The sequence below is a fragment of the Triturus cristatus genome, chromosome 4_2, assembly GCF_964204655.1.
Source record: "Triturus cristatus chromosome 4_2, aTriCri1.1, whole genome shotgun sequence".
NCBI lineage: Eukaryota > Metazoa > Chordata > Amphibia > Caudata > Salamandridae > Triturus > Triturus cristatus.
In genome coordinates this window covers 25315149-25328047 of record NC_140586.1, presented here as the reverse complement: position 1 = coordinate 25328047, position 12899 = coordinate 25315149, and the positions used below count along the sequence as shown (strand labels likewise).

Below are 12899 nucleotides of genomic sequence, written 5' to 3'. Positions count from 1 at the left end.
AAGAATATACTGATCTTCCGGATTCTTCGCAGATGGAAAAAACAAGCGGGGACCACCGAGCTGATCTGGGCCTTCATAGTTACGTCATTACTAATCACAATTCCCAGGCTTTTGACAGAGCTGGCTGGGAGTGGTGGACTCCCTAGTAGTGGGGGCCAGAAATTAGAATTCCACGGATTGGCTGGCCCACCAGTGAAAATCAGCGCGGTTTTGTCAGGATTAAGTTTGAGCTGGTTGACATTCATCCAGTCGCTGATAAAACTCATTGTAGATTGGAAGCTCGCCACTGATGAAGCAGATGAGTCGATATTAAACACCAGCTGCAGATGAGTCGATATTAAACACCAGCTGAAGGTCATCAACGTAGTTAAAAGATACGACCTTTCTTTTACGCATGGCCATAATCAAGGGTAAAATATACAGGTTAAAAAGAAGGGGTGAGAGGGATGAGCCCTGCGGGACCCCGCATGTCAGGTTTCTTTTTTTAGCTGAGAAGTTAGCAAGGCGGACTGCTTGGAAGTGGTTGCTGAGGAAGGAAGAGATCCACTTCAGCGACAGGCCCTGGATACCGGCACTGTCGACACGGTCGATCAGAAGGTGATGGTCGACTGTGTCAAAGGTGGCAGACAAATCCAGGAGCACCAGGGCCTGGGTAGTGCCCTGGTCGGCCCCCCTTCTAAGTTTGTCCAAGACTGCCAAGTTGACTGACTCAGTGGAATGTGCAGGTCTAAAACCTGCTTGATGGGAGTCCAGATAATGAGATTGCTCCACAAAGGAACTGAGACAGTTGGCGACATGGGCTTCTAGAATTTTGCCTAAGTAAGGCAACAAGAAGATGGGACGATAATTACTGGGGATCAAAGGGTCAGAGCTGGGTTTCTTCAGAATAGGGACAACTTCGGCATTTTTAAATAAATTAGGAAAAGTACCTTGAGCAAGGGAGTTGTCTAGAAGCGATGGGGGGGGGGGGGGGTCCGAACAGGAAAGGAAAACTTTCTGAAGGATGTGAGGAGGACAACTATCCGTAGGGGAGCCAGAACAGACCTTTTTAAGTAACATCTCTAGTGATTGGAGGGATTTGGTCAAGGTGATGAGAGAGTTTGTGTGTGGGCACAGAGGGTCCATGGGTAAGGTAGATCTAGGGATACTGGCCTTAATTGTGGCAATTTTCTCGATGAAAAATTAATTGAGAGAGTCACATAAAATTGTGATGGAGCAGGTTTTGCAATGACTCGATCTGGCTTAGCAAGTTAATCCACTATAGAGCAGATGTCCTTGGCTTTGTTGGCTGATTTTAATATTCTTGAGGAAATATGTTCTGCATTGGTCTGGAGGATGGCACTTTTGTAATCTCCGAGTAGGAACACAAAAGTGGCTTTTTTATCGGAGCAATAGTTGTGTCTCCACCTACGTCCGGCTTGTCTCCGAGCCAGTTTCTTCGCTTTTAAGTCGTCAGAGAACCAGCGTTTGGCGTCATGGGGCCTCTTAATTCTAATTTTCCTCAGGGGGGGCTATGCTGTCTCTGGCAGATTCAAGACAGGTGTTGATGTTATCTGCCTGGGTGGGGGGGGAGGAAGACAGAACTCCTCCTGAGCAGTGGGGGTTGAGGCAGTAAGCAAGGAGCAAAATTCCTCGATGTCCACCCGACCCGTTTCTAGCCATAAAATTTCCTGACGGAGGAGCTTTAGAAGGGGTGACACTGGAGATGAAAAAGCTGATAAAATGATGGTCCGACCATGTGCAAGGGGAAATTTCCAGGTTCGAAGTCCAGACCTGGTCATGGATGTGCCCCTTGATATGGGTGGCTGCTTTTACATGCTGGATACAGTTCATTCCCACTAGGAGGTCAGTGAGTTCAATAGAACAAGAGCTTTCCTGTACATCGTTGGGTCAAAAGTTGAAATCTCCAATTATCAAGATTATAGAATGATTAACAACCAGTTCGGCAATCATATCGCCCAAAAGCTGGGGGAAAGTAGGCATGTGATGTGGGGGTCTATAAAATAGGGCACAGATAAAGGCAGAGTGATGGGATTCCAATTTTAATAAAAGGCTAATCGACTGAGGGGATACCTGAAGTCACTAATGAGGTAAATTGATGTTTCTGTTGTATTATAGCTGCTACCCCTCCACCGGCTTTACCCGCGGGTCTGTTAGCCTGAAGGATGTAATAGTTATCTGGGATTGCAGCAAGGACATCAGGAGCAGATTCTGCCATGTTTCAGAGAGGAGCAGAATATCCGGTTTATCAACATCTAGGAGATAGAAGATTTCAAGTTGATGTTTTACCATCGTACAGGTATTCAGGTAGCAGACTGAGAGTCCCTCCTGCGCCTGATATATGGGAGTGGCTGGAGCTTGCCGATGCTCATCTTTGTTAAGGCGCTTCTGTTCATGTGGTTTGCAAGAAATTCCAAGGTGCGTGTCCCTATGGGCTAATATCCCGAATTTGTTACGTTTAATCCGGGTGCGGGAGTCAATAGCCCAATTTCCCTGCATCGATTTTAATTCCGAAGCAGGGTAGCGTAACAAATAGGCATAGTGCATGGCCCCTGGCCCCGGCCGGGCACAGACAGGCTTGCCTTAGGCGTGCCACCCGCTGCGCGCGTCCGCTGCACAACGGGAATGGCATGCCGTTGATGTAGGCTGCAGGTGTGTCGCTAGGCCCCGCCCCCAACAACCAGAGACAAGTTACTTCCTCGCCGACACCCTCCACAACAATCGGGGAAACCCCATGGTGGACCGAGGTGACGGCGATAGCAATCAGGTAAAATGCCAATACAGGTAAAAAGCAGAATGCTTATGTTTTTGGCAGACACTGGGGCTGCCCTCCTCAGTGCGAAGAGATTACTCCAAGACCTCGAAAAGGTGGCGGCCTTAGGGTGAATTGGACGAAGTCATGCTTGTTTCCCGCTGCCCCAATGAGTGAGGGTCCCTTACTAACTGATGGAGTGCATTGGAAACTTACTTGTCTGACGTATTTGGGGACCCATATATATCACAAACAGACGGATCTCCTAGAGGGTAATGTGAGTAGAGCTCTCCGGGCCTTCAGGGCAACATGGAGTTTTGGGGAACGTTGCTGCTTTCAGTGGCGGGCCGGGTGGCCCTGGTTAAGATGGTAGCACTTCCTAGACTGCAGTATTGTTTCAGGACCCTCCCCATTTTGATTCCGGCATCAATTTTTAGACGGCTTCAAACAATGGTCATGGGTTTCCTATGGTCTGCAGGCAGGCGACGAGTGGCCCTGATGACCCTTACGTGGCCAAGAGGAGAGGGAGGGCTAGTGTTCCCGGACTCTTAGACATACTATCTGGCGGCCCAATTGCAATGGCTTACTCAGGCCGTGGCGCTGCTGTTTCGGGGGGGGGGGGGCGAGCATGTTGATGGCCGAATATCTGAGCAGATTCTCTCCCGCATAATTTTGCAGCAACCCTTGCGTCTCAAAAACTCTCCACTGAACTCAGAACATTTCGGCTCTGATGGGGCAGGAGCCAGCGGAGAGCGCGGATTGCGCGCCCCTATGCACCTGAGGGGGGTGGGGGGGGGGGGGGGGTACTAGGCCTGACTGCAGTTGGAGACCTTTATGACGATTCTGTCCTCTTGCCATTTGACCCTCTGCAGGCTATATACGACCTGCCCCGGGGGGATTATTTGCTGCATTCGGCTCTCGTGTCGGCCATCCAGAAGTATTGGGGAGGAGGGCTGTCTGAGCCGCAGACCTCTATGGCCTGTCAGTATGTAGTTTTAGCGGTGGGATCCATTAAGGCAATAACTTGTCTATATCGACGTGTGACACATGAGATGCTGACTCCGTTGACGGGGTTGAAACAGATTTAGGGGAAGATTTAGGCGCTGAAATCCCTGACAAGGCGTGGGCTGAGCTGATTGAACGACCATGGAAAAGCACTAGAAATGCTCGTTTCTAACTGGTTACATTTTTTATCTTACATAGGGCGTATCTTACTCCGGAAAAAGATTCATAGATATTTTAATACGACTTCCGCCATCTGCCCGCGCTGCAGCTCTGAAGGGGCGGATTTCCGCCATATGATGTGGGCTGCCACAAACTCGGGGATTATTGGGAAGAGGTGGTGGCGTTGCTGTGTGATATTACGGAGCGGGATATTGAACTAGCGATAGGCCCTTGTTTACTTCACCGAAGTCCGTAGGAGCAGCGAAGTTCCAACCGGGTCACTTGCAGTGTTTCAGGTGCCTGCCAAGCAGGGGGGTAACTCCTTTACCCCAAGGGAGATATTTTCAGTCAGCTGGGCAGCAGCTCTTCGAAGGTCAAGTCTGTGAAGTCCAAGATTAATCTGAGGCTCTGGGGACACAGTATTCACCTTTATCCCCAAGATTAGGGGAGGGTCCTGATCAGAGCCTACCAATGAGAGTTGAGGCGGGAAAGGGTGGCTACACCCACTCCCCTTTGTGTGTTTCCTGCCTGGGCGATGGGCAGGATGCCCCTGAACCGGTTCCAGGCGGTGTATGCAGAATGTAGGCGCTGTAGCTGCGTACGTGCAACTCTGAAAGGCAACACATGGTGCACCCACCCAGTTCCAATCCACATATCCTGTCTGGGGAGATGCTAGCACCTCCCTGCCACAGGAGCCCTATTGTCCAGCTGGCGAGGCTGGGATTTTCCCCAGCAACAGCCAGCCAGAGTCGTGTGGGTGGCGGGTAGTAGCCATTTTGTACTACGTGTGCACTTTTAAATTAGGTGTCTAAATTCTGCCGCTTTTCCCATATCGCCCCTCTAGCAGGGGGGAATCGTGTCCTCATGCCCATGGCTGGACTGGGGGTATGATTCCTACATGTTTGACACCAAACACAATATGGTTCTGTGTAGCCAATCTCAAGTTATCACACTATCGCGATAAACTTATAATGCGGTTAAGAGTATATGGTATGGCTACACTACAAACAACCCAGCAATGATTTTATGTAGGTTGCAGAGGGGCCCTACTCAGGTAGGGGTCCCCCCTCACACATACCTCAGCACCCTGCCTTGTAGGATTAGCAAGGCCTGCAATAGGGGTGACCTATGAGAGTATATGTGTTGTAATGTGGTGGGATATAGGGTACCTATATCCCTGTAAGGGGTGCTAGCACCACCCTACCCAGACTACAGTAGTGGTCTGGTGGTGTCAGTTTGTATGGCTGTCCCAGGGTGGCACAATAAGTGCTGCAGCCCTGGTAGGCCTACTGAGGGACCCATGCACTGGGTACCTAGGGTACCATCTACAAGGGACTGTCAGGGCATCCTCAGCATCCAATTGGTTTGTACCTAGGGTACTCACATCAGTTTTAAGGAGAAAGCAGATAGGCTGGGGACCTGGATAGCAGGATCCCAGCCAGACTAGTCAAAAACCACTCAAATACCAGGCAAAAAGTTGGGGGCAACCATTAGTCAGATTCCACCTTCCTACAATAATATATCTCCCATACTGTCTTGTGATTATAACAGCTCATATCGAATAAAGGTCTTTTGAAACTTGAAACTTGAAACAGCTCATATCTCTTACACGAGAAACAAGACTGTTCAATAAATCCTTTTATTGAAACGCCAGTCTATTCTTTCTGTGCAACTCTGAAGAAACTAAGCATGCACGATTAGCTGAGTGAAACTTATCTGTTGTTTCCACGATTCTGAGTGTGTTCCGATTCTAAAGGAAAACAAAGTTGTCATATTTATGTGGTTGCCAGAAACTACTCCCTTCTTGTTTACAAGGAGTTTCTAGTGGCCTCTGAGTTAGCTGGTACAAATTAATTAAGTTTAATATACTCGATAGGGGCATACTGACCTCAATCCTATGCCAAACCTATAGGGTATATTATTCCAATGTGCAGAGCCTATTAGGGAAATAGGAACTACACTACAGGGGCAAATAATTGCTACTTTCACCTCTTTTGCGCATTAGTGTCACTGCATCAAGGGGCATATACCGTTTGGTCCAGTTAGTATGGACCCTTATAGAATTTGTTATGCGGGTGGGCATTAGCTTTTGTCCCTGCGTGGTAGCACCATCTTGACAGCTGGTTCTTTGGGACATGATTTCAAAAGGGTGTCATTATGCGTATTAGGAGCACTTGATTCACATTCATTTGTTTTGGTCTTTGGTAGGACTCTAGTATGGCATCTAAATGGCGGAAAGTAGGCATTGACTTTTTGTGATCTGCTAATACAGGATCATGGTTTCAACACATGCCTGCCTTGACCTTTTTTATGAAATTCATAATGATATGTGCATTTATTTTGGCCATGGCTAATAGGAGTGTCATCTATACAGACATGACTGACCCTTATTGTGTGGGGTGATTACCTGGGCTACACTACCTTTACTGCAACCACCAAGGATATTTGTGAATACTCTACTAGATTAACCAAGGTGAGAATCTATGGAAATGGGGATGGGCTATGAGTTTCCTTCCCTATGCACATAGGTATATTTCTTAGGCTTCTCGGGTAAACTCAGATCACCTCTTACCTCTTTCTATTTTCTTCCCCCTAGCACAAACCTATGAGGTATAAGGATAATAACAGTGTCTATTTACGCTGCTCTTATGCTGTATATATGTAGGTTCTCTTTTCAACCAGTGTCAATTATTGCATAAGGATACAATAGTTATAGACACTGTGCTTAGGTTGTGTAGAATCTGTATGTATATATATATATATATATATATATATATATATATATTTTTTTTTTAATCTGTGCATATCTTTTCTTTACACTAAGTGTCGATTACTGTATATCGTTGTACACACTTGTTGTGTGGCCTGTCTAGCGACTTGACTACATTTAGTGTGACTGTTTATAACAGAATCCTGTGTCATCTCAACGTTCTAGACTAAGGGAACTTTGTGTAGTGTATACTGAGTGTGTATGTATATATATATATATATATATATATGTGTGTATTGCATGTCTTTTTAGGTCTCGGCCTGGCGAAAGCAGCACATGCACTGCTCTCGCCATGCAGAGGGCTTCTTGGAATCAATACGGATTCCGAAGCCGTGTCTCAGCTCTGCCTGCAGTTTTCATTCGTGCGCATCGTTTGGCGTCACAAATTATGCAAATGGCAGTGCAATGATTGCTCCGGAGGCAGTTCAATCCCACCTGGTTGCCACCCTGTCCCCTTTTGGCCCCATCCACCGGGATTGGATCTTTTACTGGCGGCAGTACACACACTCCTTTAATTATTAGCTACGCACTTTTTTCCCCACATGCTCTCTCCTAAACTTGCAAACTTGTGTTTTGTTTAAGCAGCTCAGCCGCTCTTTGTCTTGTATTGTTTTAAAGCGCTGTGGTTTTAAGGCGCACTTTATGTTCTTTTGTCATGTTGGCGAATGGCGCTGTACATTTGCTGGCTCGCCGAAATCAGTTAAAACCAACTTAAGAAGTATGTACTGACCTCAATCAGAAGCTTGTTTTTCACTCCCGTATATATGGCAAGCACAAATAATCCTCCCGGACAACCATTTTCTTTGTAACTTTACATTTTATTTTTCAAGCACACCGTTCCTGATGTGCAAGTTGGTTCCATTGACCATCACTTACTCATATTACTGTCACACATGTGATACGGAATCACATCACTGGGCGTGAGAGTCGGTCACCGGATTCGGTAATTGTTCCGTGCTCCTCGGGTTTACACTAAACTGCGGTCACGCACAATCTCGCTTTCTGGCCCCGGACACTGACATCTCGTTAGGTCTTCCAGCCTATATTTAGACGACAAGGAGCGAGCGGCCGACAGCCTTCTCCCTCACTGCAGAGACCGTTCCCATATCTTGGATAGATACAAACCACGACAGGAAGTCTTTCTCGGTCCAACTCTGGGCTAACTTCATCGCACACCAAAATCTTAAGGGTGCACTACACCATCCTTACAGGAAGGCCACCCGGCCACCACTATTTCCCGGTTTTAATTTACATGTATACAGTTTTAAACAATATCATTTTCAGGACATTCGTAAGCACTTCTCTAAAGAAAGCACTCACGCAATCAATACCATTTTCACGACCTTCGTATGCATTTTTATAAAGAAAGCACTCACGCAGACAGGACGCATTAGCAGTTACAATCTCTCGGACAACATTTGATTTTCAAGTTTAGCTTTGCGCTCCCTACCTTTCTTCTCCAGCTCGCAGCACTTTTTGTTTGTGTTCTTTGCACCTACAGGTTAGATCGCCATAAGTCACTATACACCTGTACAATCACTTACTGTTAATTATAGGGTAAGGACCATGTTAGACTTTTTACTCTCTGTTTTGCTCCCGTTCCTTCCGCAGACTACAAGACGCTTTGGTAAGTTCCGTCCGCCCTTACACCAACACAGTTTTAATTGTTTTTCCCATGGCACTTTTTGTCAACCGACAGTCTGTAACAGAATGATGGTGACTCTAACCATACACAATATTAACTGGCTAAGCACTGCTTTTCCCTATCTCTGGGGCAATCCAAGTTCACTAAATCATATCTTACGTATGAATACCCTCAGGAGCAGGGCTTTAAGTGGGATGAAAAAACTAGGGGGGCCTCTCAAAGGGGCGTGGCCAATGTAATTAAGGGCCTGGCTTAAAACACATCAGCCTAAACTAACAATTGCCTCTGCATACTTTGCTTGTAAACTCTAATTTCTCTGCGCCCGATTCACAAAGCCTTTTACTCAGTGATGCTGTATTCTGATGCTCAGTGTCGTCTATCTGCAAAAACGACACCTCCCTGGCAGGGCCGGGCATTCCTCAAACAGTGCCCCGGGCGAAATTATATTTGGCACCCCTCCTGACCCTTCCCTCTCGATCTTTCCCTATGTACCCCCTCGCATTGGTGATCCTAGTTGGGGGGGGGGGGGAGGACTTTGGTTTGCTCTCTGGTCTCATGCTGTGGCTGAATACCTTAAACCAGTGAGCAGCCTTTTTACACACATTTGCCACGTCACAACTCATTTTAATCACCTATTCAGTTGCTAAACTGGAGGCGAGAGACCATGGGAGGGGAATTGGAGAAAGATAATCGGATGGCCTGGGACCAGCTCGCCCATGCCAAAAGCTGTCCCTGCTTCCTGGTCGGATAATCCGGATATTCCATCTTTTAAAATTGAATATGCAATTTACCAGAGTTTTAAAACCACCACTTGGCCTCATTTGCTATAGTTGTAGGACAGAGAAAGGGGGTTAGACTATGGGCGTTACCTGGAGTCCAGCAGGGCAGGTCCATTGCGAATTTCACGATCACCAACATAGGTTGAAAGTTATGAATTATAAAGATCAAAATTGGTAGGAACATACTTAAAAAACAAGCACTAAAAATGCAATAGGCCTCGCCTTTCATTAAGTTAAAGTTATTTGCTTTGCTATACAATACCATTAGCAAAGCAAATGGCTTTAATTTAATCAAAGGCGAGACCTATTGCATCTTCAATGCTTGTTATATATGTGACGCCTTATATTGTGTCCTATGTGATTGTTTCAGCCTGGATGTAATTCCTTATGCAAAAGGAACGAAACGCGTTGGCTGATTTTATTTCAATTATAAATAAAGGAGGATAATGGACTGAACTTGCTGTCTCTACTTCACTTCTTGTGCATCTTCAATTCCCAAGCAATTTGTAAGTAGACATAAGCTTGCATGTAATCTCTGAACACACATTAAATGTGACAAGATAGAAACAAGATTTAAAGGCATCTTTACTGCTCATTCACTTTCTGAATTAACAGAACACCTTTTTTTGTCAGCAAGTTTCTCACAGGCAGAGCCAGTAGGTGCTAAAAATAGCTCCCCCTGATAAAATCTAACTCACCATATTGAGTGTTTCGAGTAGATCTCGCAAGGCCTGATATGGAAGACAGAGTCACCCAGCAGTGTCCAAATCTCACTCTTTAAGCCCTCCATGGGAGAAGGGTCTTGCACAGTTCAGTTTACGAAGCACCTTCACCTTAAGAGCAAGTAATACAGAATATGAGCACTAGAATCAGTGAATGAAACCAATCCTGGTGGATCTGCCCTAGGAATATGCTTTGTGTTACCGGTTTCATTAAGCATGTGTCAAAGTACTTACATATTGCTAGGTAAGTGGACAGATTAGAAGGGACAGTATGATTTGCCCAAGATCAAACAGTTTGTTAAAGTAGGAAAAACAGCACAGCTTGCTTCAAAAGTGGTTGCTTTACCACCATATTACATTTTGGTAGGACAATGTGATCAGGCGCTGTTCCCCTTCCCCATGTAACAGCCAGTCCAGTTTTTCCCCCCACACACACAAGTAACTTTCAGTACGAAGTTTGGTTTTAAATACTCAGCCATGCAACAAAAAAAAAAAAAGGATTCAGAAGAAGTTCAAAATGTGACTATTCAATACAATAAAATGTGGTCGAATGGAGTGGCCAGGATTACAAATTGTGTCTCAATTAGTTTTCAGCTAACCAACTAAACCACAACTGGCAGGATTCCAATGGCAAGAATAAGGTACTATCAATCCTAGTATTGCGAGCCCTGCTCAGACTAATAATATAGGGACATATTATCAAGAAACTGCGTTAAAATTATCACCGCTTTAGCAGCAGAAAACTGCCGCTAAAGCGGCGATAATGGGCTTGATAATATGCTGCAGAGAATTCCCATAGAAGCCCATGTTCTGGTGTCAACCTGGGCTTCTATGGAATTCTCTGAGGCATATTATCAAGCCCATTATCGCCGCTTTAGCTGCAGTTTTCTGCCACTAAAACGGCGATAATTTTAACGCCGTGCTTGATAATATGCCCCTTAGTGTTTATTTCCTGCTCATTCAGGTAAAGCGACAAAGTAGAGGATTAGATGTCAAGTTACTTAGGGGCATATCAACAACAACCGGCGATAATTATCGCTGAGCGCACTTAGCGCTAGGATAATTATCGTCGGCTGGCGCCGATTTTTATCGCTGAGATAGCGTGCTATTAGCAACGCTTATCTCATCAGCGATAAAAATCCTAGCGCTAACTGGCTAACGTGAGATTATCGCTGGAAACCCAGCGATAATCTCACGTTAGCTAGCTGATAGGGACTCACAAACTTAGCCATGATATCCACCTTCCATAGGATATCATGGCTAAGTCAGTCCTGAAGCAGGTGTAAGGAAAGTAGCGATAACAGGGGTTATCGCTACTTTTCCTGACGCTATGCTTCATAGCGTTAGGCTTGCTGATAGGAGAAATGTCGCTTAGCGACATTTCTCCTGTCATGCCAGGACAGGAACGCCCACTTTGCATCTCATTAGAGATGCAAAGCGGGCATTACGAATCCTGACGCTAAAGCAAGGTTTCACGCGTTAGCGTGATTTGCTAATTAGGCGATAAAATTATCGCCGCTTTTTGGCCGAAAACGGCGATAATTTTCTATCGCCTGCTTGTTGATATGCCCCTTAGTTCCTAACATCATCTTTCTGTATGGAGGCCATTTTTGAGGCTCCTAAATATTTTCGTCTCACTAGAAATAGGCAAACTTAAATTGAGACCATTTATTTAGGTGATGGTGCAGTAGGTGGTTACTGGGCAGAACCACTCGTTTTAACACCATTTCATTCCTTTCGGATTACGGAGTTATCAATTTCGTAAACTCGGCTCTCCAAAGGTACCTATAGCGAGCAGTCAAGGCTTACTTCAGGTGGCAGTAGAAAATTGGAACGCAAATACAGTGTCACACGGTAATCATAGTTGATAAGCTCAAAATACCAGAGTGTCACATGTTTTAAAATGGTCTGAATTGGAAGAAAGGGACTATGAAATAAAACCCCTTAAAAAAAAATGCAGTGACTAAACCCCGCCCCCTCTTCCCGAATACACGTCTCCTGGTGCCTCCACACAAGCTTAGAGTCCCTATAAGCAAAGTGTTTCCTGCAAAACACTAATTGAAAATTAGCCTTCCTAATCCCAAGAAGAGGTCCCACTCAACAAGGAGCAAGCAGATTGCACCTCAGGCAGCAAAGTACAGGCAACGCCCCCTTAAAAGCACACTTAACACCCTCTTAGAAAGAAACTAGCAAATCCCTCTCACAATACGAAGAACAGACAGAGCACCCCGACAGTATTTCCTACAGCGAATAAGCCCCATGTTCTCACATACACTGCCAGCCTTCCACTATCGGGTTCAGCCATACCCAGCAGACACCAATAAGTAAAGGCAAATCATATATGGTTATCACCCCCCCCCCTCAGTCAACGAGTACAGACAACGAGAGGACGAGCATATTACCCCTGCATCCAAACCTAGCATATCAACCGCCCCCACAACAACATACATAATAGAGACTCTTAAGACTGCAAGAACAACCTGAGCAACCCCTTCACATCACATTACAATGATGCTGCTCACACCCCCAGAGAGAGGCTCATCCAAAGTACCCAGTGCCGGCAGCCCCTTTAACAGCATAATACATGAAAATATTCCCAAGGCAGCCCCTGTTCACTGGATCATGCAGATAAGCAAGGGTACAGATAGCTCCCAAACCAAAAAGAGACAACTACCACTACTACCCTTACGCACCTTCAGCTTGTGTAGCTCCACGGTGTCCGCCATCTTCTCCGCTGCGCTTGCACTCCGCTCACTCCCACCAATGGCAGCCGTCCGGTGTTCAGCATCAAAACCAATGGCAGCCGTCCATGTTCAGCACTGCAACAAATCACAGTCCTCCTTGCTCACAGCCTCACACCGTCCACCACTCACAATACACCACTGTGTGCATAAACACCAGTCACAGTAGACCTTGCGCAGCGCCTGAGCAATAAGAAGATTCACGTGTTGGAGGCAACATTCGCGAGGGTGATTGATTAAAGCTCAGCTGACAGCAGCCCTGGGGCGGCAAGTGACGAAGCAGGACTCCACGCTTAAAACAAGGCGAGGGAGAAAAAACGCTGTGG

The 12899-nt window shown here is 46.1% G+C and overlaps 1 protein-coding gene across 4 annotated transcripts in view; it reads right to left on the bottom strand.

The window, feature by feature from the left end:
* Window positions 1-12684, bottom strand: part of SARNP (SAP domain containing ribonucleoprotein) — a 543793-nt gene extending 531109 nt beyond the window's left edge. For 3 of the 4 annotated variants that reach the window (XM_085600267.1, XM_085600265.1, XM_085600266.1), the window contains exon 1: window positions 12526-12684. In XM_085600267.1, the coding sequence (XP_085456393.1) occupies window positions 12526-12558 (33 nt within the window). In that variant the 5' untranslated portion in view covers window positions 12559-12684. The remainder of the gene's footprint in view (window positions 1-12525) is intronic. The other variant, XM_085600268.1, reaches the window with a different exon arrangement.
* Between the last annotated feature and the right edge of the window lie 215 nt (window positions 12685-12899).